Below are 26,010 nucleotides of genomic sequence, written 5' to 3' on the forward strand. Positions count from 1 at the left end.
AAAATCAAACACTGCTGTCAAAAATATCTCCCCTTGAATTGAATTAGTGTACTTGACCTATCAGTTTGGTATGCTTATGCTTTCCTGAAAAACAAAAGACACATAGGGTATGTCTCAACGTGGACTTCCCCCTTCCCCTTGTTTAGATGCCTCCCTTTTAGGAAGGAGAGAGCTCAAGCACAGCTGGTATTTAGGAGATGACCTTTTTGCAAGAACGAGACAGGACCTACATGCTACAGCCCACTAACGCAGCACATGTCCTGAAGTTGGTTGTTGTGGACACCTTGATCCCAAGTAGTAACAGGCTGACAGCCACCAAAGAGATTACAGATTACAGCGGAGTGTAAATCCACTCTCTAGCCTGGTCACCTCTTAGTAGAGACTGGATTTTTACTAAAATGGACAACATGTGTTTGGTAGAGGCAATGCTGCTAATAGCAGTTCTTCTAGGCAAAACCTGCAGAGTGGACATACAGTGAAATACATATTTCATTATTTTAAAATGAATATGGGCTGCTGAGTTGCTTTGTTGCTGCAGGCATGTTGCCCTGCTTTTTAAGTCACAGCATTAACACTTGGCATTAATACATCTCAATCCCAAAAGCATTGGAAAAAAATCTCACCCTAATGCCACTTTCAAAAAACCCTGAGCAGTTTTTCACAGGAGATAAGGTTTGTCCAAGCAACATCTTCTACAGGAAAAATGGGAATGATGCAGAGAAGAGTGTTGAAAAAATGCTGAATTCAACAAACTTGATTGTACAGCCCACAATCTTTATGAAGGTACCATGTGACAATGAATAATATTTCTCAGGTACATCATTGAAAAGCAAAATTTTAAAAGGAACACCTAGCTAAAAATTCAATAGTGATTATTCAAACCTCCAGCTAACTAATAAGCCACTCTTCTTCCTGCTAGCATCTGAGAATGTCAAGATTTCACAAAACAGACTAATGTTCTTAAAAATTGTATTTAAATATTAATTAACATTAGGAAACACTGAGGTGATCTGTCTTTGACTCTCTTCTTTGCTGGACCAAGTGTGGTATTTAGGGATCTGTACTACTCTTTTCTGACTGATGTTCCAGAAAGGCACCTTGAAGCAATTTGGAAGCATTTTGCTATATCTGGAGGCACAAGCTTTGTTTCTGCCTCATGCAAAATGAGCAGTAACCGTATATCTGGCACATATATCCTGAGACGTAATGCTGGCCTGCTTCACGCAACTAAATAATTAACACTGTGAATAAACAAAGGATTTGCTGCTGATCCACTTCCCGAGGAGCCTGGATATGGCTGACAACAGTTCTGTTTCATCAGCACCAGAACAAACCCATCACTTTGTGCTTCTCTCCATAGTTTTCAGTACTGTGAAGTTCCAGCAAGTGTCTTGAAAGCCACTCAGCTGTGGAAAACAAAAAATGAGTGTGAAAACTAAGGGCTGCTTGATGGGTAACAACACTTCATGGCTCAAAACTCCTATGGTGCCCTTTGCAATTTTGCCTAAAGATGGTGAAAGATGTTGAATATCGCAGGAGTTGCAAGTAGGGGTCTGTGCTTTGAGGTCAACCTGCGTGTGACAATAGCTTGAGGAGATGAAGGACCTTCAGGGATGCCTTGTGTCTTATGAAGCCACTCCAGACAAAACCTGGTGCAGGCTGTGCCTGAGGGCAAGCTGTGCCTTTGTCTCCTCCCAGTTCTCCTAAGCACCAGTATGCACTTAGAATAGTGAAGGCCATACTCTGTGTAGGTACTTCTGCACTGATAAAGCTGTCCTAGCAGAGACAGGGATTGTCTTTCCGTCAAAGGAGGTTTGCCAACCTGGTTTTTATGGGTGAACCTCTAGCCACACGCCTTCTCTTTCACAGAGATAACCGTATTTTTTGCTGTCTCCTCCTTCTCCTTTTCTGCCCTTGTTGTGCCTGCATCTCAGTGGTGTTATTCCCACCCCAGCTGTACACTGAAGCTGGCACAGTGAGCTGAAGCTGTCAGATTGCCTCACAATCCCCTTCTGCTCACAGACAGTGCTCCACAACTGTGGAAAGGGCTGACTGCAGGCTGGCAATCAATATCAGTAATTGTTAATTATTTGTAACTATGATCAGTCTTCCAAGCTCATTTCCCAAGCAATGTTTATCTACGTTGGTGTAATTTTCTATATATTCAGGATGCCACTACTTAATCTTTGGCATTCGGTGTTTCTTAGGAACACAGAATCACAGAATGGTAGGTGTAGGAAGGGACCTTCAGAGATCATCTAGTAAAACCCCCTGGCTAAAGCAGGTCCACCTAGATCAGGTCACACAGGAACGTGTCCAGGCAGCTCTTGAAAACCTCCAGAGAAGGAGACTCCACACCTTCCTTGGGCAGCTTGTGCCTGGGCACCATCACCCTTGGTAAAATAGGTTTTTCCTCATGTTGAAATGGAACTTCTTGTGTTTCAGCTTTTTTCCTATTAACCCTTTGTGTCCTGTCATTGAATACAAAAAAAGGATGCCCCAACCTCCTGACATTCACCATTTAGATATTTGCAAACATTAATTAGATCCCTCCTCAATCTCCTCTTCTCTAGACTAAACAGCCCCAGTTCCTGCAGCCTTTCCTCAAAAAAGAAAGATGCTCCAGTGCCCTGATCATCTTGGTGGCCCTGTGCTGGACTCTCTCCAGAAGTTCCCTGTCCAAACGGATGCTCCAGGGTATCCAAGGCATCTGCATGGCTTTATAGATATAACAAAGGACTTACAGAAGCCAGATGCCTTTCTGAAGGAGCGAGTGGAACTGAAGTTTATACCCCGAGGGCCATGAAATGCTACTGAACGCTTATGTTTAGGCATTTGAATGCCAACTCTATTTCCAGTAGCAGTAATGGTTACTTAGGCACTTAGCACAGTCGTAGATACAAGTTTATAGACAGGTAAATGCGTCTGTCTTCATCTGGAGCTGAATCCAGCTCTTCAGTCTCTGTAGAGCAGACCCAACCACCAGCTGCAAAGCCACTGCTATTTTAAATGCTGGATTTTTTTTCCCATTTAACAGCATACAATTACTGTTGTTACATGTGAGAGCTCTTACCAGGGTCCAACTGTACTAGGCAATCAGAAAAAAGCAAATCTGACCTCACCTTTTCAAACTGTCAGGGAAAAAAAAGGTTCAGAATTAAAAGCGTTCATGACAAAATAAGCTCAAAGGTTTAGATAAACTAATTTACGTGAGTACACACTGATTTAAGATGACAGAATGATTAGCCATTACAGGTGATGAAGGCTGTCTAGAGGAGACAATTAAAGCTCATTGGAATTTGTACAGGAGTAGTTAAGTGTTTAATAAACAGACTCCATATGACACACTCAAAATTCAAGCAGCTCTTACTGCTAAACTGAAACTGAACAAAAATAATAGAAAACTCAAAGTAGAGTATGTTTTGATGTTTCACTCAGATAAACAAATTCAAGGATGTTTTACCTTCTGAAATAGAGGCAGTGCAACTATTAAATTGTTAATTAAATTGCTAAATTAATTGTTAATTAAGTTGAAAAAAAAGGAGAAAAAATAAAAACAAACAAAACCCCCCTTATTCCATAAAAAAGGAAAAATTACCTATATCTGGGCTGTCAGTGTAACACTCTATATTTCCCCAGGATTTAGTCTTACACATGGAATAAAACTGTAATGCTCTTTTTAAAACTCCAGCAGTTACTAAAACAACAAATGTGAGATTATAAGCAAAGACAGCTTTCAGCTTGATCTTGACCTTCAAATACAAAATAACTCTGCTTGTCAAAATCAGATTGCACCCTTGAAAAATGAGACTTGCACAAATGGACAAACACCTTGGAAGAAGACTTTTAATGCTAGTATTAATTTATTAACTACCAGCTCTAGTCTATTAACTGCAGAGACATATTGATGCTGTAGTCCTGTTTTCAAAAGGAAATGTACCCACCCTGACCCCATTCAAAATGTCTCACCAAATTGCATCAGTCAAACCAACATGTCTGTTCAAGAGCTGTTCACCATGCTTAAAATAAAGGACCAGGCAGTGAATGTTCATATTGTACTCCCTGGCAGGTAAGCTTCTACCCCCCACATTGATGGACTAGTGCCACCAGATAGCTTGATTCCTAGACACAACTCATTTCTCATTGCATCTGAGACCTCCGGTGAGTCCAAAACCCCAAATTAACCCGGCACATCTTATCAACAACGCACAGGAATAAAACCAAAGGAGCTAATCATGTTACAATGTGGTGAGGCATAACGGAAAAACATACAATGCAGATGGGATTTAATATGAAAAAGATTACATGTATTGTCAGGCAGAGATGTGGGCTGTAGGAAACTGAAGGAATATGAGAGAAGTTTTTCATCCTGAAATAATGAAAGGTTGGCTTGATGACCTGCTTGCTAAAGGGTGGAGCCTTTCTCACGAAATTCTAAGTACTAAAGAAGATAAACTCTCTTCCCTTGGTCAGTGCATCTGAAAATTCACCATCAGGGATTTTAGAGCAACAGGTGGCACATCTGTCCCCAAGTTTGTTTATTTTCTTGTCCTGGAAGAACATGACAGTTTTGCAGCTACATACTGTATATTTTGAAATACAATTTGGAAGAACTTTGCAATTACAAGATTGTCTCCATTTCCTGTGGAAATTTTCATATTTTGAGTGTGAGGATAATTTCACAGTAACTCAACTTCTTCACATTGAGACTCCTCAGGGTCACAGTACAAAATGATCCCTCTAACTTCACTGGCCAGTTATTTTGAAATTAAGGGAACAAGGTTCACATGGGGATAAATTAATGGCTAATAGCCATGCAGATGCACCTATGTAGTCAAACTTTGCTCCTCCTGCTTTGCCACACCACTCTGTGTCTGTACTGTGTGTGCCAGGCTGTTCTGAATGCAAGCTGTCCAGGGGTTCCCTCCTTGTTGGAAGGCTGGCAGGCAGCCACAGGGCCCCAGAGGTGACTACATACCCCTGGAACCACGTACCCCACACTCCAGCAACAGCACAGCAGTTTTGTCTGAAGCATTTTGTACAGAGACATGCAGAGGTCATGGACTTTGCAGTCCAGGAAGAGAAGACCACCGAGATCTGCCTCAGTGGCCAGGATGATGTGAAGATACACAGATGCGTATCAGTGACATTGAGAAGGGTCACTCTAGGAACACTGTGCTCAAAACTGTAGCAAACTAAGGGGCTCTGGCACAATGATTTAAAAACAAACCTCTGGAAAGAAGCAGAATCCTGGCAACGCTCCAAGTACCTTTCCCAAGTACCTCCGAGCACCAGATGGGCTTTTTCCAGCAAAGCCACCAATTATGTATAACGCAGACAAAAGGCACAGAGGGTCCTCAGCAGTGAGAGTGAGCTTCCTTTCCCCATACCAGAGTCCAAACCAGAACCTGGAGAACAGAAAGCTCTTTCACCCCTGTGCACATGCACGCAGAGTGGAAGCGTCTAGCCAGTCCCAAGCAAGTCACCGTGGGACTGCAGCAGTTTCACATAAAAATAGTGTGATGGAAGTATGTTTATGGAAATATCAAATACAGAAAAGAAAGGCAATGTAAAGCACACTTTGCTTTTTATAAGGGGTATTTAGCATTTTATAAGCTATGCTTTCCCAAGTGAGGAATGGAAAATTGCAAAGGCCCTGAAAACACTCAGCCAGTCTGAGCATTATGAAACTTTGCTTCAGTACGGTCGCTCCAAAGCGCTGCTCGCAGTACGGTGCATTCTGGGTGCGCTGTGAGTAACAGAAAAAGATCTTAAGACAAGACCAATGCTCTCTTTCGGCACGAAAATCACAGGCCTTAGCAGGATTGCAGATGTAAATAATTCTTCCATTCCCATCTGCAGTAAGCCTGGCAGACCATGCTTGTGAACAGCATCATTGAATCATTTGCTGCTTTGTGTCCTGCCTTTCTGAATAAGCCCCTCACTGCTTCTTGGTGGCTTACATCGGACCAACATCTTTAACAAAGGAGGCAGGTGTGCCAAAGTGCAGAGGTGCATGTGCCTGTTTCCTGCAATCTCCCAGCCTGTGCCTGAACCCCAGGCTAACTATTCCACAGCTTTAGCCTGATTACTCTTAAAAAAAAAATCTCAACTTTTCACCCTGAATCATCCTTGGTGCAGTTTAAGTCACACGTGGTAGGTACCACATTATGTGGTACCTCCTCCACAGCTGCAGAACTTAAAAGTTCTTTTATAAGCTGCAACAGCCTTTCATAAAGTACTCTCTTTCATCATCTCTGGGCTCAAACTATTTGCAGGAGTCAATTCTGTGGCAATGCACTAAAATTTTCTGCTTCTCACAGAGAAATGAGGCCATCTCGAAGAGGCACTTTAAAGACAATCACATTGCACATGTTAGGAGAAGGGATCACTGGAGGCTTGTCCAGAACTCTAAATGCTTCTTCTGCGAGAACATCAGTGTTGTTCTTCTGCAGAAGCACGCACAAGAAAGCAGGTAGCATTATTATTTCAAAACAGTTACTATTCAGCCATGCAAACAATGCATAAATCTCCAAATTCAGGATTCAAGCTGAAAGATCCGGCTCTGCAGCAACTAAAAATGCAAAATGACATTAGGAAACCCATAAATACTTCCTAGAATACACAGGCATGTTCAGAATTTTTATATCTGCAACTGAAATGTAATATATTGTCAACTTGGTAGAACAACTTTGCTCAAAATTATTTCATCACAGAATCATGTAATTTATTGACTTCTCCCTTGAGAATCTGAACACAGTAGGGGCCACTACTTTCCAAGTTTTAAAAGGACTTTTAGTCTAATCTATTACACACATTTCTAAAGTGTCTATCACTTCAGTTTCTTGACATGCTTTAGTTAATATTCACAAGTTAATGACTCACATCTTGCACTTGCCACCTGAAATCCCCCAAAATCTTAGCTTTTGTGCATTCCTAAATGTGAGCTACTATCTTGGGTATCTTTTGGGGAGCAATTCCACAGTATAAAGTTTGACTGTACAAAGTGCTATGTGATGCCTGAGAAACACTGAGCATCTTTGCACTCTGCTGAATCAAACTGAGTTTACTCAAAATGATATAACACAAAACTAGGAGAAAGTTGCAATAAAATACTACTTTTAATTAAAAGTTTGGGTAAGTGAAACTCGTCCCTTGTGGGATATACGCTGATGGAGAGCATTAACATCCAAAGCCCCTTTGATCAGCTATTGCTGAATGCAGCTACGTGTTGTGCTTGCAGCTGTGGACAGCCCCAGCTTGCTGCAGAACTTTTTCCGCAGAGCAGCTAGGGGTGACTCAAAGGTGAAAAACAGCAAAAGGCCTGTTTTTTTCAGACACTAGGACTTCTTTCCCATACCTTTCAGACCTAGAATTGACACAGTGTTTACGATACACAGAAACACCACGCCTCCTCAAGCCACGGCGAGTCACGCGTGGGGCAGGCTTTGGCGGCTCTCTCTCAGGATACTGAAGAGATCTTATAGGAAGCCCATCCTACCCCGGCACATAAACACTACAGGGTGTCCCTCCGGCTCCCCTCTCCAGGTCACTCATTTCCCGCTCGGGTCCACCGCGCCCAGTCCCACACGCACCGGCACCCGTCAGGCCGCGACTGCCGCCGCTCTCCTTCGCCTCACGTCCCTCCCTGCGGACTCTGCCCACCCTACAGGGACAGCGGGCGAGGGGCCGGGCGGGCAGGGGCAGTGTGTCCGGCACGGCCTGTTAACGGCCTCGCCCCCGTCCGCCCCCACAGCGCCCCCTGGGAAGGCGGGCAGCCGCGATCGACGAGCTCGGCCGCTCGACGAAGGGCCCTGCTCGGTCGTGCGGAGTGCGACTGGCGTTCCCGGAAGCGGGGCCGTTGACGCCGTTGCTGAGGGAGGAGGCGGCGGCAATGGCGGTGGCAGAGCCCCTCTACCCGCGGAGCTCCATCGAAGATGACTTCAACTATGGCAGCAACGTGGCCTCGGCCAGCGTGCATATCCGCATGGGTAGGGATTGGGGATGAGTCAGCCCGCCACACCCCTTCCCCGACCCCCCGCGCGCAGCCCCCCGGCCTCGGCCGAGGGGACCCCGCAGCCTCTCCGTGCGGGGCGGTCGTACCCCGGTGCTTCCGACAAATTCCGGCCCGTTAACCCCATTTCTGTGGCCGTTAGCTGAATTCAGGCTCTGCGCAGTCTTTTAACCTCCTCGGTAAAGGCTGTGAGGGTGGAGCCGGGACGTTACTCGCTCCAGCTTAGGCTCTTAAGGGTGAAAGATCAGTGGCCAGCGAAGGATTTTATCATTTAAGCGTGTAAGGGGTAGATGTCTTTATTAGAGGGATTAAACCCATATAGATTCCCAGAGAGTGATGCATTTTGAACCCAGACGTGATACTTGAAATGAATAAATGCTACAATTGGTGCCTATAATTAGAGTAGTATAACCATGAGCCTGAAGGACTTGAATTTCTTTTAGATTTTTCTGTGAGGTGTTAAAATACTGTTTCATCTCCTGAAGCATTTGTGTGTTGTAAGGTCATGTTTGCGGCCCTGAAATACTGCTTTGCCGTTAATATGCCAGTCTCAAATGCGTTGAATACTCTTGTAGAAGGCACCTAATCAGTAAAACTTGCCGAAATGATGTTACTGGATACATCTCGGAATAAAAACAGCTGTGTGCTGTGAATTTTTTATTAGATGTTTTCTATTAAAATGCAGTTTATTCATGTCAAGGATGTAATAGAAAATACAAAAGGCATATTGTCATTAGGAAAATTGCTGATGCATTTAATAATGTAGGTAGAAGGCTATGCTGGCAAGCAGGCTACTTCTAGGGTTGTTCCATTCGTTACAAGAAAATAGGCCCTAGTCCCTCGTGACTTACAGGTATATTTACCTACTGCCAGCAGATAATTCAGCTTCTCATAGTATATGCTCTTAAACTCCTTCTGCTTGTGCTACTAAAGATTTAATTGATTTCTCCCTGTAAACTTACTCTTCCTTTTAGAGCATGTTGTCTAATGGACTTGGTCTCCTTCCACTCAGAACAGAGAATATCTGTATGATATACCTCTCTGTCTTGAACCACTTTCCAGTCTTCATAACTCTAGAATTATGATGCCTTTGAGATTAATTCTGGAATTTCATTTTTTCCTAGCAGTCTCTATCTGTGGAGACCCATTCAGAACAATGAAAGTTGCAAATGTTGATAAATGATATTTAATGTGGCAGGTCAATCAAATAGATATTACTGTAAAAGTTTTTGCTTTTTAAACTTTTATGACTGCTTTTGTCTTCTATGGAACTTCCAAGTTAACCTTTCTTCATTTGGATCTATTAGATACCAGATAGATGTCCAGGAATTAATGTAATTTTGCTGGGGTACCGTGTCAAATTTTTAAGGAAGCAGGGCTTCTTACCACTTTTCTCTGTGTTTTTTCACTGAATAAAGAGTTTCTAATAGTTTCTTAGCAAACAGAAAACTTGTCTCTGTTTTACTGTTGAGCTTTGTAAGCATAACTCATTAGTAAGTGATGCCATTTTTATTTTCCTTTTTCTAGCTTTTCTACGGAAAGTCTACAGCATTCTTTCCATTCAAGTTCTTTTGACCACAGTCACATCTGCAATATTTCTGTACTCTACTGGAGTGCAAGCATTTGTTCATGAAAGGTAAATACTAAAAGAGTGGGTCTGTTAGTGTGTATTAAGTACAGTTCATGTAGTCTGTTACTCTGGAACACTTGGTATTCCTAATAATTTCTATACCCTGTGTTTTGATTCTGTACTGGAAATTTTATAATCCAACTGGGAAATAACTTTTCTTTCTGACATTTTTCTCCTTGGTTTGTTATTGAAAATTGTTATTATCATTACAGTTTATTTTAATAACTACAGTATTAATATTGCTTATTTTAATATTTATGTTATGAAAGCCTATACATCAGTTGCAGGATATCTCAGTTATTGAGATTTCTTGTTTTGTGGTCTAAGTACTTTTAGAATCTTTCAGGAATGCTGCTGTTTATGGGTACCTGTTCTAAAAACCTGAGTCATATCTCCCTCTCTCATCTGATTTTAGGTTTTTTTTTTTTCCCTGCAGTTTAGTCTGCTAAAATTCCTATGGGCTTGCTTCCTTTTGCCTCTCAGATTTTCATGAAAAAAAAACAAATCTCAAAATCCAAACTGTGATGAATGGACAGGGGAAAAGAACAACTGGGGAAAGGCAGAGAGTGCAGAGTGCAGTTTCTGTTTTCCACCAAGTGCACTTGCAGACTTTACTTTTACTTTCACCTCAAAGCCCAAATCAAAAAGGAGCATCAAACACTATGTGAAAGTTTCTGTATAAGCTATAGTGTATACAACAGAGGTTACAAAACTACAGTTTTCTTCTTAAATATAGTAATTTAGAATCATCCTGCTCACTTAGAACTGTTGTGATTTTGTGTTTGATTTTGTTCCAGTTTTTGCTTGGAGGGCTGCTTGAATGATTTAATTGTATCAATATTTGCTGGTCAGTACTGATTTTCTTTGGTGCAGTTAGTGCCCATGTTTGTTGCATTCAGGTACTTGTGAAAAGTGGAGTTCTTAATAGGAAAAATATTACATACACCTTAGTACACTTCAGTTGGTTTAGTACAGATGGATTTTCCTCTTCATACAGGCTCATTTCCAAGTGATGATTTCCCAGGAATCAACTTCAGTATGAAAAAATTGTCTTTACTTGTGACTATCCTATTTCTATCTGATTATCTGTAATGGTATGCTTTCGAACAGTTTTACTCTATTGTATATTGTATTTATTTATATTTATCTAGGTGATCACTTAAAAACTTGGTTTCATAAAAACTAGTTTTTAGTCTTTGGGGTATTTTAATTTTTATGGCTTTTTTGTGTTGAACTTTACAGACCTATCTTCCTTTTGATATCTGCATTTGGATCTTTGGCTGTAGTCGTGGCACTGATCCTCTACAGACACCAGCATCCTGTTAATTTGTACCTGCTTTTTGGATTTGTAAGTATTTCTATAAATTCTATTGTACTCGTCCCTAGAATATCTTGCATTGTGATGAATCCCTTGAAGCAAACTAGTCATGGGTAGATTGATTTTTCTTGTATTCCTTGGAAGTTATACTACGTACTTAAAGAAGAGAGATTCTGTCCACAAGTTGTTCCTAGATAACCTCTATTTCAGGTTTCTTCTAGCGTCTTTTTAGGAAGAATGTTAGAACTTGGAATCAGGTTGAGCAACCCTTTTTTATTAATTACTTTTGTATGTACATGTATGTAAATGTACCTACTTTTCTGCTGTCATTATTCTGCTGGAAACTGCTCAAGAGGAAAGGAGGGGCCATTTCTGTTACTTTATTTGTTTAATGGATGAGCTCCAACAGTGACCGAAATGCAAGCAACTGTATGAGTTCTTTTCCTTAATTTTTGTCTTCTTAATACTAAATTGTGAGCATATTTCCAGCACAGGAAGGTCGACCAGAGCTGTCATCAAATTTGAGTCTCTTGCCAGGTGTTGCTAATTTGTAGATAAGGGTTAACTGTACTCTTGGATATTTTGGATTGTGCAGCAAATCTGTCTTCTGAAAGGAAGTCACAGTAGCACAATCAGAATTTTATGCTTTAGGAGTTGCCTAAATTGTATTTATGATAAAATGGGAAGACAGCTTTATTGAGTGAGGAAGTAGACTGTTTAAGTGTAAACACTGTTTTATGCTTCCTGGCTTCTGAATTCTTGGAGGAGAGTAAAAGGTTTAAAGTCTTTCAACAAGTGCAGCAGTAACAAGGAGTAATAGTTTGGCCAAATCACATAATCACAGAATGGTAGAGGTTGGAAGGGACCTTTAGAGATCACCTAGTCCAACTGCCCTGCTACAGCAGGTCCGCCTAGATCAGGTTGCACAGGAACACGTCCAGGCAGGTTTTGAAGATCTCCAGAGAAGGAGACTCCACACGCTCCTTGGGCAGCCTGTGCCAGGGCTCCCTCACCCTCACAGTGAAATAGTTTTTCCTTATGCTTAAATAGAACGTTTTGAGTTCTAGCTTCTTCCCATTACTCCTACACTACATGTAGGCGTCTGTGGTATAACAGTTTAAGTATTACATTGTGTTGGAATAGAAGGATTAAAATCTCTACATGATAAATTGGCTTAAACAGAATATGAGTTAGATGTTCTGTTATTTCTGACCTCTCAGTTTGTTACATAGAGACTTTTCTCGTAATTTATTGTAATTAAACATATTTTGAAATTATCTTTTAGAAGAACTCAAGGCCCATACTAGCCTCACCCCAGACATCAATAATATATTTGATTTTAGGTTAACTCTTTCAAAAAAGGGATGAGTGAGAAAAGGAAGTTGATGCAGACACTTAGCTGTTTAACAAGATACACTGAGAGTGCATCAATTTTATTTTACCCCTGCCATAGTTTATAAGAAGTTTCATAGCAATGCTGTATCCTTTGAGTTAAAAACCTGAATGATGTTTTTTTTCTAGGGGCTGTCCCTCATTCATTTTCAGTTTGTATTGTATTCTTTTTCTGTAACACAACAACTTCCAGCACAGTATGATTACTGTTTTCATGTTGAAAACTAAACATGTTTTCAGATACAAAGGTTTGACAAGAGAGCTAGTGTAATGCCTGCTGGGATAGGATATTGCGTGTGGAATCTCTATGTCAGTGTTCTGTGCAGTATTTTTATCTTTCTAATTTTTATTAATTTTTTTTTTACTTTCTGTAGACCTTACTGGAAGCTCTGACAGTGGCCATAGCAGGTAAATGGCAACCATCCTATTGTCTGATTCTGTAAAGAATGTGGGAAAGGAATCCACTGTGTGGTGTTAATTGCTGAGATTGCTAGCTATGACTAAAATAATAATAAAAGCCACATTGATATGAGTTTAGCAAATAACACGTAATCAAAGGAGAAAACTTGATGCTAATCCAGAACAGAAACTGTGCAAACCTGAAGTGAGAAATGAGTTGTGCCATCCATCCTTTCAGTATAGTTAGCAATGTTATTTCCTATAAGGAAGCTGTCAGCTATATCCTTATCTTCCCTCTAAGTTTCCTCCAAAGGAGTTTGAGTTTGGAGAGTTCTATACTTTATTGTCAGGGTTTAGATGGGAGAGTGTGCAGACAAATCATAGCATCATACAGAATCACAAAATGGTGGGAGTTAGAAGGGACCAAGAGAGATCAGTTAAGGTTTTACAGTTAAGGTTTGAGGTTTTTTCCTCTGTCTGTAAAACTTCTATTTCCTTAAAAGATAACTTAGCAAATGCATAGTGTAATGTTCTTCAAATCTTCTTTCTGTTTATAGTGAGTTTCTATGATGTGTCCATCGTCTTGCAAGCCTTTATTCTTACTACTGCTGTGTTTCTCGGACTCACTGCATATACCTTGCAGTCAAAGAGGGACTTCAGCAAATTTGGAGCAAGGTATGTTACTATATTGAAGATTTTATATTTTTGGGGGGTTAAGATAGTTTTTCCATTTTTGAAGTCAAGCTTTGCAGATACTGTGAGGAGAACAGGTCAATAGAATCTGCTTCTAGGGAATGGTGAAGGTGTTTTTAATCTTAAATTATTAACTTTTTGCAGTTCTACTTTCTTGAAAATAAGTTATTTTCTATGATCATAGAATGGTAGGGGTTGGAAGGGACCTTTAGAGATCATCTAGTCCACTCCCCCTGCAGAAGCAGGTTCACCTAGATCAGGTCGCATAGGAACATGTCCAGGTGGGTCTTGAAGACCTCCAAGGAAGGAGAATCCACAACCCCTCTGGGCAGCTTGATTTTTAAAACCATAGTATCATACTAGAACATCAGTTTACCTGGATTTTTCACTGAGACAGAAGGCAGCTGCTTCAAATATTTTTTAAAAAGTAAAGTTAGGACGTAGCTTTTCTCAGCTTTATAAAACTGCATTTTACTGCTCATACAATTATACAGTTGGCATCTAGGAATTACAGACATTTACTTAACAAATACATTGTGAAGAGGTTTTATAAGAAGGGAAGATATTTTAAGTAAAATTTAAAAGATACTGTTGCTCACAGTTTATTTTTTTTTCCAGCCTGTTTGCTTGTTTGTGGATTTTAATCATCTCGGGTTTCTTGAGGGTAAGACACCTTCTTCAGGGTTAAAAAATACTGTTTTATACATAACTGTTTTACTAATTTTGGCTGGATGCTGTCCTTGCTAATGTAAAACTAGTATTTGCATTGATTGACAGAATTTGTTAGTTGAGGTTCTCTACTTGATGGAGAGAATGGGAAAGAGATTCAAGATTTAATGGTATTTTCTTTTTCTGTTTTTTCTGATGTTAATATTCTGGAGGCCACAGCTTCCTTTCTTTCACATGGAGGCACTTGTACTCAGTTAAAGAGATTATGTGACTGGGTACTATGTGAAAGAAGAACATTGAAATGTTACTGTAATGTTGTATTTGTGTGTGCACAACAGTAAAAAATGTGTATCCTTGTTTTAAGTGTAGCCTATCATTAAGCAGGGATTTAACTATTAAAAATACAATGATCTTTTTTTCATGTTTCTTTTCCCTCCAGCTGTTTTTCTATAGTGAGACAATAGAGCTGGTATTTGCTGCGGCCGGAGCTCTGCTGTTCTGTGGATTTATTATTTATGATACTCATTTGCTGATGCACAAATTATCCCCTGAAGAATACATACTGGCAGCAATCAATCTCTACTTGGACATCATCAATCTGTTCTTACACCTGCTGCGTTTACTGGAAGCATTTAATAAAAAATAGTCAAAAGCCACGTGGGTTGACTACAGCGTATAGAAAGTGACGCATTTGGATGATCTACGGACTGTGCAGTTGTGTCTTCTGGAGACTGGATCTTTATTACTTTTTCATTCCGTGAATATTGATTCTCTCCTTAGTGGAAAAAAAGGCTTGTTTAATGTAGTTAAAGTTATTCTCTAGAATATATATTTTATTTAGCTAACATGCTGTCATCATTTCATCATTTCAGTCACTTTCTAAATCACTTAATTTGCACTTGACATAATTCACAATTAAAACATTTGCCAACTTCTCCAGCATAAGCTTTTCTCTGCTCTTATGTAGCTGCTGGAAATGTTTCCTTTGGGATGGCAGGTGTACTGCACAAGCGTAGCCTGAGTTTATTGTTGTACCATATTTTACTAAGCTGAGATCAGTCTGAGTTTCTGTTTGGCAAAATTGAATGCTATCTCTTAACAGAGATACTCTGGGGGGGTCTTGGTAAACACTGTCAGATTATTTTGTAAACTGGGAGAGTGTTAATACAGGTAATGGGAATGCTTTTCATTTAAATATTATTTATTGGCTGTCTTCCAGTATTCTGAAAAAAAACATTTGGAGATGGATTCTAGCATTTTACCAACTTGTGTCTATTAAAATTAGTTGTCCATCAATACAGATTGGAAACCGTTTTGTCTATTCTGGTGGCCATGACTGAGGATGAACACTGCAAACACATCAGTGTTTTGGAAGGCTTGCTTTCTTCGTATTCAATGTGAAGTCTAAGTATTGTTAGTGCTCATCTCTCCTGCCAGGGAAAGGTTAGCAAAAAAGAAAGCCCTGCGAAATGTCCTGGGTCCTGCCACAGCAGTGACAACATAGAATTTCCATGCTGGAGGTGGAGTGAGGCTATTGAAGTACGACTGGGACGTGTTTTGAGCAAATGTGGTTTCTGGCGTTGAGAAATGGGTGGTGGTACCCCCGAATAAAAGTTGGGGTTTCTTTTTTCCCTAGGATGAAAGATGCGTTTGCATCGATCCCCACCACTCTCTGCAGGTAGTGGTTGGCTGGATATGGTTTCACAGTAGCCGCACACAGCTGATATCCGACGCTAGCACGGCGCTAGCGAGGTGGCGGGGCGAGTGGAGACTGGCAGTGGCTCGCCGGTAGCTGCGCGCTCGCTCGCAGGATTACGGTAGAAGCTGCGGGGGCGTGGCGCGGCGCGTCATGCTCGCCGCCGTGCGCATGCGCAGACAGCAGGGTAACCCGGCGCGAGGCAGGACGGGGGCCTCGTGCGCGGCGGGGTGAGTGCGGGAAGGGAGGGGGCAGCGCCCGCGTCCGCGCGCTGCCGGCCGAGGCCACCCGCGGCTCCTGCGCCGCAGCGCCCGCTGCGGCCTCACTCTCTCCCTCTTCCCTCAGGTCATGGCGAAGAGCCTAAGGAGCAAATGGAGGAGGAAGATGCGGGCGGAGAAGAGGAAGAAGAATGCGCCCAAAGAGCTGGAGAGGCTGAAAAAAATCCTGGGAACCAACGCGGATGTCGTCATGGAGGAGGTCAAGGAGGTGGCGACCGTGCTGCCCCCCAAGAAAGCTCTTGAGCAGGGGGGTGAGTTGGGCGGCGCTTGCGCCACATGGAAGGCCGCGCCGGTAAACCGCAGCAGGCCCCGGTGCCCACGCCGGGCAGCCGGCGGGGCCTCGGTTGCCCAAGACCCGCCTTTCGAGTGCCCGTCTGCCTTTTCCTCCCGCCCCTCAGCCCCTCGGTGACGTTTCTGGCGTGTTTGTCACTATACTAGTTTTTTCTATTGCAATCCCCCAAGTGCACGGACGTCCAGAGCTATTATTTATTATTGGTGCTGTGACTTTCACTGCTGTGATGTGACTTAGGAGTCTTACAGGTTGAGAACAGAGAGTTGGAAAACCAACTCTTTACCTTTCAAAGCCAAAAGATGCTAGTAAACCTTTGAATCTGGTTTTCTGACAATTTTAACTTCTGTATTGCATCCAGTCACTTGTGGAACAAGCTTAACTTTCGATTTAAAGTATGTAGTGTCTTGTGGAGAAACATCTCTTTGCAAAGACATCAGATGAGTAGGGATTCACTTAGCAACTGCTTCAATCACAGCACTTTGATAGGATATAATTTTCTTTCTAATTTAAGGAGGATACTAAATGTAAAAATTGGACTTAAATCTGAAGTAATTTTATAGGGATTTTTATCAAAACCAGGTTGTTTTATTTTTTCCTTTTTAAATGTACTATCTCAAGGTAGAGGTAGCAGGGACCCTGTTTTTCTGTGCTGATTAATTCCATATTGCAAGTGGATGGCAGGAGTGGAAGGCATTGGATGTCTTCAGGTAATGCCATCTTCCCTTCAATTCCTTGTATAGGATGTAATCGATAAAGGTAGTATCCCAGGAAGCAGAAGCAAAGGTTTTAAATAGCACATATTGGACAGGAGCCAGAAATCTGACACCTTCTCTTTCTAGAACTGCAGTCTAAACTACATCATAGTCCTTTTTTCCAGTTTATGCTACTTAAACTGTTAGGATATTGCTGACATAAGCTTCTTATGTGGCATGTGGAAGTCTGTTGAGATACCACAGTAAGGATACAGGATGATGCTAGTAGTCACTGTCAGACATGCAGCCAATTTTGTCAGTGTTTCAGAAATTAGAGAGGACTGGAAAGTTGTGAGGGTGAATAGCAGAGCCTGTTAACTACATTGAAAATGGAAGTAGAATACCATGTAACGATAACACCTGCCCAATGAAGGGTAGGTCAGAGTGCTGCAGTGGGTGATTATAAATTTCCAAAGGGACAGGTGAGGAAGGAGAGGCAGTGGGGTAGCCTTTTACATTGGGGAGTGTTTTGATTGTTGAGAACGTAATGAGAGGGTTGAGTGTTTAGGGGTAAAATTAGGGGAAGGCCAACAAGACAGGTATTATGGTGTGAGTCTGTTACAGACCACCCAACTAGGTAGAAGAAGCAGATGAAATACTCTGTAACTTGTTGGTAGAAGTCTCACAATCACTAGTCCTTGTTCTTGTGTGGTACTTCAACTTAGCACATGTCTACTGGAAATAAAGTACACTGGAGAGGAAATGGTCAAGGATGTTGCTGGTGAGGGAGCCAGTGAGGGAAGGAGCTAACTTTTCTACAAGTGGCTAATTTCACTCAGCCTTTGTAGAGATATAGGAGCCTCAAAAATACCTAAATGTGTGTGTGTGTGTGTGTGTGTATATATATATATTTCAGCTACAAATTTCAGCCACAAAGGTGATGAAGGGAGTGGAGCATCTCCCTTACCATGAAAGGCTAGGGGAATGGGAGCTCTTTAGCTTGGAGGAGACTGAGGGGTGATCTCATTAATGTTTACAAATAAGTAAAGAGTGGGTGTCAGGAGGATGGAGCCAGGCTCTTCTCAGTGATGGCCAATGATAGGACAAGGAGCAATGGGTACAAGCTGGAACATAAGAGATTGCAAAGAAACAGAAGGAAAACTTCTTCACTATGAGGGTCATGGGGCACTGGAACAGGCTGCCCAGGTGAGTTGTGGAGTCTTCTTTGGAGACATTCCAAACCCACCTGGACTAGTTCCTGTGTGACCTACTCTAGGTGATCCTACTCTGGCAGGGAAGTTGGACTAGGTGATCTTTTGAGGTCCCTTCCAACCCTTAAGACTCTGTGATTCAGGGCTCCCTAAGCACATCTCAGCCTACAGGGATCTGCACCAATTAGCATGCTTCAGCTATTGAAGCAGCAGGTTGGCTGTTTCCTCACGAACTTTTGACTCCAAACATCAGTTGGGCACAACAGAGAAAAAGCCTTTTTTGTTGTTGTTGTTTCTGTGAAAGCTGATGGATGGTTTGGAAACAAGGTTGGAAATAAATAGTAGAGCTCAGTTCAAATCTGTGCTTAACAAGGTGTTTCCCTTGTAGCCGTATTGCTTCACTAAGGCATGATGTTCATATGGTGTTAGCTAGCTGGGGACACCATTCTCAGAGTGACACAGCACAGACAGTCTTTCTCATCCTGGGCATTATTCCTCCAGTTCTGTCTCTAAATATATTAGGCTTGACCTCATGGTCACTTTTTGAGACATGTAGCATCACTGGCTCCTGCTTCATACCCTCACCATGTTTTGGTTTTTCTTTTTATTCTTCTCTTTACCTGTCTTATCTCCCACTCAAATTAATTTCTTAGAATAGAAATTAACATTACATTATTTAAAGTGTTTAATTATAACTATGTTTCAGTAAGTCTATGGCTTCCCATTTGGTGGAGACCACACACAGTGTTTTTAGACACAGTATTGGAACAGATGGCACACTAAAGAATAAGGTGCTTTGCCCAGACGTGGGCCTTTAGGGAAAATTGTGCATATTTTACTATCAGCTGTTGAAGTTCCTGGATTGCAGTTGTGTTGGTTTTGAAAGCGCTTTCAGTGTATAAATGCAAATACTGTTGTGTGTAGGGATGTTTTTGAATCATTTCTTGCAAATCTAGTAATAAAATAGCTTCTCTGAAGTTGATTGGTGTATGTTACTCACTATAAATATCTTTTCTTTTCAGCTGACTGCAAAATGGACATAGATAACAAACGGAACAAAAAAACTCTTCTAGACCAGCATGGACAGTATCCAATATGGATGAATTCCAGACAGAGAAAGAAGATGAAGGCACAGCGTGTTAAAGGGAAAAAAAAGACAAAATTAGCCAAAGGCCTAGTTTGGTAAAATCAGAGCTCCGTAAGATCATCGATATTTTACTCACAAAATAAATGTCCCAAATAAATACATGATATTTTTTTGCTTGGCCACCAAGTATAACTTTCTGTGTTCGTGGACTGTTAGGCTGTTAGACCAGCAAATGAAAGCAATGTCAGCTTGGTGTCTGCCAAAGTTGGAAGAAAAAAAAATTAGAAAAAGCAAGCTGAGTGCCTTTGACCAGACTAAATGTCTGTGATTATCGGTTTTCTTCAGAGTGGAGAGTCTTTGTCTTTTACATTTGGAACATGGAAAATGCTAAAGGAAATCCTAAGAATAATGAAACTGTAAATGTTTTTTTTTGTGTACTGCAGTCTTTCTCAGTGTAACTTTTCATTAACCCAAAGAGTTCTGTAAATTCACCATATCCTTTAAATTCTTCTGTAAAATTGCTTTTGTTGTGTTGATCTGTGTTGCTCTTAACATCCGGTAATTAATGAAAACAGGTTTTTAATGTGTAACTTAGAATTCTGAGATTATACGCTGAAATCGACACCAAGGCTTCCTGAAAATTCTGTGTCAGTCTGAAGTACCAAAAAGAATGTTGCTGGGACAAAGTAGTATTTCACTGCTGTCTGTAGCTGAAATAGTGGAAGAAGTAAATAACCAAAAGTAAAATTATTTTGTTAATATGAAAGAATGCAAATGCACAGATTGGAAATAAAATAGTCTTATTTAAGATGTTTTCAGAGTGTTGGTAAAGTAAATGAGAATTTACTTTTCCATCTCTGTGGAATGTAACAGATACCATTTATATGTGGTTAGCTGCAGTTGGTTGCATGTTACTGAGCAATAACATGTGATGACAGATGCAAGAATTTTTTGCCCTGAAAGTGTGTGTGTTTAATTTTAAAGTGTTTCTTCATTCAAGGATGGAGATAATTACAGTACAGATCCTGCAGGATGTTGCCTGCTGAAGTACCCTTCATTGATCCAGAGCACCACCTTTGTCCAGCTCCATCCAGGATGGGATCCACATTCCATAAATACCTACAAACTGTGTCTATTGTGATAACCTGGGCACAGAAAATAGGAGTTAGTCTTTTAAAAGTAATTACACTAGCTTATACTGTGCTGAGATCTACTAAGAATTCAACCTACTAAAGAATTTGGGGGTTTTTTTCTGGAGAAATGTGGTTTTTTTATTGTTACTGCTACGGGAAAAGCATTCTGTTGCTCAAGTAAAGAACTAAAAAGGTGTTGGAGGAAATAGCAGTGTGTCTTCTGTTTTCATTATAGATTGATGGTTAATGAGACTTGGTAAGATGCATAGATCAAAGTTTACCAAATAATATGCCATTGAATAACTTTGTACTTCAAAAAATTTCCATTAAGTTGATAATAGCCCCACTGAAAACCAGATGCTTCTTTTTAGTTCTTGTTACACTGGATGAAGGGGTCTATATTTTGGTATCAAATACGTTAGCATTTCAATTAGTGCTACTTCAAAATCGGTTCATATGGAGGAAAGTGTTCTCTAAGGTTCATAGTTTTTTTAATCCAGAAATTGAAAGAACCTTCAATTTGTATTTCTTTACTGTTTTAATGACAGGGCCGTATTTTGCTTAATGAGCATGTTGGGGGGAGGAGGGAGCTTCTTGGGTGCTGACAATTTGGAGTTTTTCTGTAGGAACTCTCTTGTTTGTAAATTTGATCACTGATGGGAAAGCAGACTGCTTTTCCTGACCAGAGATAATAAAATTGGCAGTGGACTCCCATTTCAATGCATGGCTTCAGAGTCAGTTTGTTTTCCTTTTGGCAGTGCACAGCCATAGTTGAGTGTCCCACTTTATTCAAGGCTGTATTTTGCCTTACACTCTCCTCTCTCGAGTCATTCCAGTGCTCCACTCCTTCCTCTATAAGAGAAGATGATCTGCACAGATGAATACACCTTATTTCTGCTTTCATGACCTAGCTTTGAGCTTTTTTGCACAAATTGATGAGTCTGCTGGCTTTGTGATCAGATTTGAATCTCAAATGAGAGGCGGCAGATGCTGCACTGATTTTTCTGTTTAGGAGTTGCTTTCTACCAGCTAAAACAATACTGCTGTGTGAGCCATTTTTTCCATGGTGCCTTGGCTAAAGTCAAACATTCACTTAAAACTACAGATATTTTAGGACATATTGGTTTTTTGAGCTGAAATGGGACAAGAAAGGACTAAACTCCAATTTTTACTGGAAGATCACTCTTTGTCTAGAGCCAGTGTACTTCTGTGTACAACATCACAGCTCCCTCGGATGGGGCAGAGCTCACAGCCAGGAAGGATTTTGAGACCCCACTTGGGTGGGATCCATAATCCAGGCTGAAGGCTCCCTTGAAGATGGAGCAGGAACCTGGCTAAACATGTGGCATGGATGTAACCTCAGAGGCTGAATCACGGGTGCAGCAGGGAAATTTTACCTCCTAGTGTTTGAGCGTGTACTGTAGATGGATATTGTAATTATGTATTTGGAATTTGCTTTAGATCTGCTTTGAGCAGCTATAGCTTTTGAACATGAATACCAGATTTTCAGTTGAATATTTGATTCACGTTGCTGATTCTGAAACACATTCTGTTTGATCACTTGACAAAAAAGTCATTCACGTTTCTTAACAGTAGAACATGACTTTAAGCATATTAGGTTTTGTCTGAAATACACATTTTAGAAGTCCTTAGAGGAATTTTCAAAGTAGTAAGCTATGTGCCTCTAAACAGTGTTCTAATTTGTTCATCTTTATCTAAAAAAAAACTTTGAAGGTTATGATTGAGGGAGAAAAGATTGTAATGGATTAAACAAACTGATAGAAGTCAGAAAGTGGTGGCATTGTCAGAGTTGGTTTTTATAAACTTGTGTAGCTACGATTATGAAACCACTTTGTTGAAACCCTACTGCTCTAACTCTGCTGGCTCTGTGCTGTGGTGGTTGTTTCACGGTCCTACGAAAGGGAGGGAAACGATGTGGGCAGTTTTGAACCACAAGCATAAAGGCCAGAACTGAAAGAATGAATGAAAAACTCTCATTTTATTGAAATTCAGTGTGTATAAAATACATGTGGATGTGTATACGGTATAAAAGCTTGCATTAGCAAATGGCTAGGTGTCCTGCAGATTGCTGGCAGTTTCCTAAGAAGATAACAATGTCTGCCCTCTTTGACACAATATGTAGGACTCAGTTTTAAAGTGAATGATTTCCAATGCCTGAAATAGCTGGTGGTGCTAGTAGTGTAGTTCCTGGGCTTTACTGGTAACTCCTTCCTCCTTGGGAATGCCTTGTGTTCTACATTGTGTGGTCAAGTGGCTTGGGGAGTAATCTAGCTGAGATACACTGAAAATCTTACTATTTTCTACCATTTTGGTTTTGTTTTGAGCTGAGTCGATTTACAGCCTTACTATACAAAAAGCCTTGTTGGTAGGAGGCAATACAAGACTGGGAACAAAGAACTGGTGAGGGTACGGCTGGGGGAGACAGTCCTCATACTTAAGCACTGATGTCCTGGGCCACCTTTTCTCCTGTGGCACTAGTGGCTCTTTCTGCAGCCACCATGTGACACGGTGTTCTGAAAATGGGGAGAGGTTCTGGAGATGAGGTGAAACAAATGCACTGAATAGTGGTTTTGAAAGTGTTACTCACCGGAGGGTACACCATTGGAATAATTGAGGTCAGTGTTCTTCCTTACAGACCCCATTAGGTTTTACTGTAACACTCAGATGACATAGACTCCACTGGTGCATTTGGTCAGCTGCATGCTTTTATGGATTGTTTCCATTTGTTTTATCTTCAACTGACACTGTGCTTATAGACTAAATCTTTTGGGGATGTCTAATTGTGTAAGTACTGGAGGAAGAATATCATAGCCATATGATGCAAAGTGCTTCTCTGATACAGTCACATCATTTACTTTAAAAAAAACCAAACAAACCAGAAGTAACCCTCCTTTATTGATACAAGGGCTTTATACTGTGTATCTGTTTCTACTGTGCTGCCTTCTGCAGCCCAAAGAGGCACATGGGTTCTAGTGAATTTGGTGGAAGCTGGATGTCTGATCAGTACCAGATCTGTACTTGAACTTGCCTGGTATTAGAAATTACAGGACTTAGAGCATTAGCGTGGCAGAAAATGAAGAGGCATGAAGCAATCTGTTCCTCTGGGTGCCATGGTCTTTGTTGAGTTACAGCAGTTGTGGGCATGATTAGAGTCTGAAACCATGGCTATGAATTGCTCTCTTCAGGCCAGGGTTTTGCCATCAATTTCAGCCAATCTAAGGGTGAGATTTCAGGGCAGGACTGAGCCATCTGATAGCTCACTGCTGCAGGAAGAGTCTCTTCCTTTCAACTTTTCCCCTTCCCCTTTCCAACTGCAATGCTCAATTCATGATTTCAGGAGTAGATGTTGTTTGTTGGTTTTGTTTTGTTTGTTTTTTCCTTGAGCTCAAAGAGAAAACTGGCAACTTTCTTCCTTTTAATAAACACTGTGCAGTTGTGAGAAGCCCCCCATTCCCACTGTCCTTTTATTCTTCCTATACTACTCCAGTGTTCCGTTTGCAACTTTCCCTTATCAATAGCAGCAGCATTCAAAAGAAAGAGAAGACTGAATGGCAAGAGGATGATTTTTGTGCTGCCGTCTTTCCCCTCTTCCCAATTTTGACATCACTCTCACAGCTCTCTTAATTTTTCTGATGCACATGTATCAACATAAAAGGTCTGAAATGTTAGAAACAGTATATGGTATGGCAACATGGGATTGTATATCAAGGGTCCTGCACAAGGCAGCATGAAGACTGCTTTATGAATAGCTCATAAACAGAAAACAAACAGTGACTTGTTTTCCTCTGATTTCAGACTAGTCAGCTATTCAGGAGACTATGAAGGTTATTATATTCTGTTTTGGTAAACCATTATTTAGGATCTTTTCTCTCTAATTGCAGTTAATTTTCTTTCAAGGATTCTAAAGTCTGCACGTAGTTTTTACAGCCTTTTAAAACTTTGGCTTTTAACCAGAATTTGTGTTTGTGGACAGTATTTCAGAAAACAAAGGCACATTTGTTGTCTTAGTACTGCTCATCCAACTCACTCCAGCTGATCCATTCATACCTGTTGCTGTTGTGCGAAACAAGTATAATCTCTCCGGAAAGCAACAAATTCATAACGTAGAGGTGGCAGCAGCTGTTCCATGCTCTAGCTTGCTACCTGGTGTCTTTACTTTGACAACAGATATACAGTAAATTTGGCTTTGATGGATTGTAATGTCTGTGTATGAAACAAGAACTGTTTAGGTCTATTGTCTGTGCTCCCTGGCCTGGTGCTATAAGCCTTACAGTTAATATCTGTCCATCTTGCTTCAGTCAAGTGTGGCAGAACTTGGTGCAGAGCAGATCAGAGCTGCAGTTGGTCAGAGGATGCAAAGAAAAGCTGGAGACTGAACTGTTCTAGGTTATATAGGAAGCTGATGGTGAAGCTGCAAACTGACATGTCCAAACCCCAGCCTGGTGCCCTCAGACATTTTTGATTATTTTTTTCCTCTACTGAATGTTCTTATGGCTGTTAAATTCTAGTGAAAGTGACAAAAGGTTAGCCACCTGTGTTCTAGAACAACTGCAGCCGGTGTGGCCCATAGCAGTTGCCTGAGCTGCTCATTGTAGCCTTGACTGTTACTGTTCTGTTCTTGGCTGGAACAGAAAATAAAATTAACTCCTTGACTGTAAGGCCAGGGTGAAAGATCATCCATGGGAAAGGTTACTGGTTGGTCTGTTGATGTAAGTACATTAGGAACCATCTCTCCAATGTATGGTACAGTGTGTTTATATACAGACACCTATGTTTTTATCCATCCCCTTTAAAGAGGTAACTAAGTGCATGTCAAGCACAAGGCCCTCTCTTTTTCTCTCTTCATGGAGAAAATGGCATGTGGATCTCTTGTTGTTTTTTACTTGCTGCTTAAAATTACCATTGATCTGCTAACCTCCCTAACTGTCCTGTATTTTAGAAAGATTATTATCAAAGCTCATCTCCAGAATTTCATCCCCTGTGAATTATAGAGATTGGAGTTTGAGGAAGTAATCTTTTTTCTTTTTTTCTTTTTTTTTCCTATGAAAAAACAGCTTCACGTCCAAACTCCTTAACAAGCTCCTGGCAGATACTCCCAGCAGTGGGAACTGAATCTGTGCTTCCCTGTCTGTGATAGCCCTGTTAACAGTGATGGTAAGCAGAAAAGACACCAGGCAGTCTATTTCCCCCTTGCTCCAGCTTCCCCAGCAAGAGGGACTGGAGGATTATCTGTTGTAGTGCTAGATGGCATCACCCCTTCAACGATTCAAATGCGACAGTGACGTGGATGAGTCAGTGGCTGTACCCTGTTTCCTCCTCAATGTGTCTCTAACCTGACCACCTCTGTATATGTTGAGAAAGAAGCTGTGATGAGTGAACTTCCCTTGAAGGAGCCACCACACCAGTACCTGCTCTGCGCCGGTGCTGAGGGCAGAGCTCGGGCTGAGGGCAGAGCTGGGGCTGAGGGCAGAGCTCGGGCTGAGGG

The 26,010-nt window shown here is 41.2% G+C and overlaps 2 protein-coding genes across 2 annotated transcripts; both read left to right on the forward strand.

Moving 5' to 3' along the window:
* The first annotated feature begins 7,582 nt into the window (after positions 1-7,582).
* On the forward strand, positions 7,583-15,363 carry TMBIM4 (transmembrane BAX inhibitor motif containing 4). The gene is made up of 7 exons (XM_062016677.1): positions 7,583-7,991; positions 9,542-9,650; positions 10,887-10,992; positions 12,729-12,762; positions 13,311-13,428; positions 14,065-14,110; positions 14,555-15,363. The coding sequence occupies exons 1-7, from the start codon at positions 7,895-7,897 to the stop codon at positions 14,759-14,761; spliced, it is 717 nt and encodes a 238-aa protein (XP_061872661.1). The 5' UTR covers positions 7,583-7,894; the 3' UTR covers positions 14,762-15,363.
* A 579-nt stretch (positions 15,364-15,942) lies between these two features.
* LLPH (LLP homolog, long-term synaptic facilitation factor) lies at positions 15,943-21,224 on the forward strand. Its single transcript, XM_062016690.1, has 3 exons — positions 15,943-16,041; positions 16,157-16,340; positions 19,307-21,224. Exons 2-3 carry the CDS (start codon positions 16,160-16,162, stop codon positions 19,468-19,470), a joined length of 345 nt encoding a protein of 114 aa, XP_061872674.1. The 5' UTR covers positions 15,943-16,041; positions 16,157-16,159; the 3' UTR covers positions 19,471-21,224.
* Positions 21,225-26,010: the final 4,786 nt, after the last annotated feature.

The sequence above is a fragment of the Colius striatus genome, chromosome 1, assembly GCF_028858725.1.
Source record: "Colius striatus isolate bColStr4 chromosome 1, bColStr4.1.hap1, whole genome shotgun sequence".
In the NCBI taxonomy this organism is placed as follows: domain Eukaryota; kingdom Metazoa; phylum Chordata; class Aves; order Coliiformes; family Coliidae; genus Colius; species Colius striatus.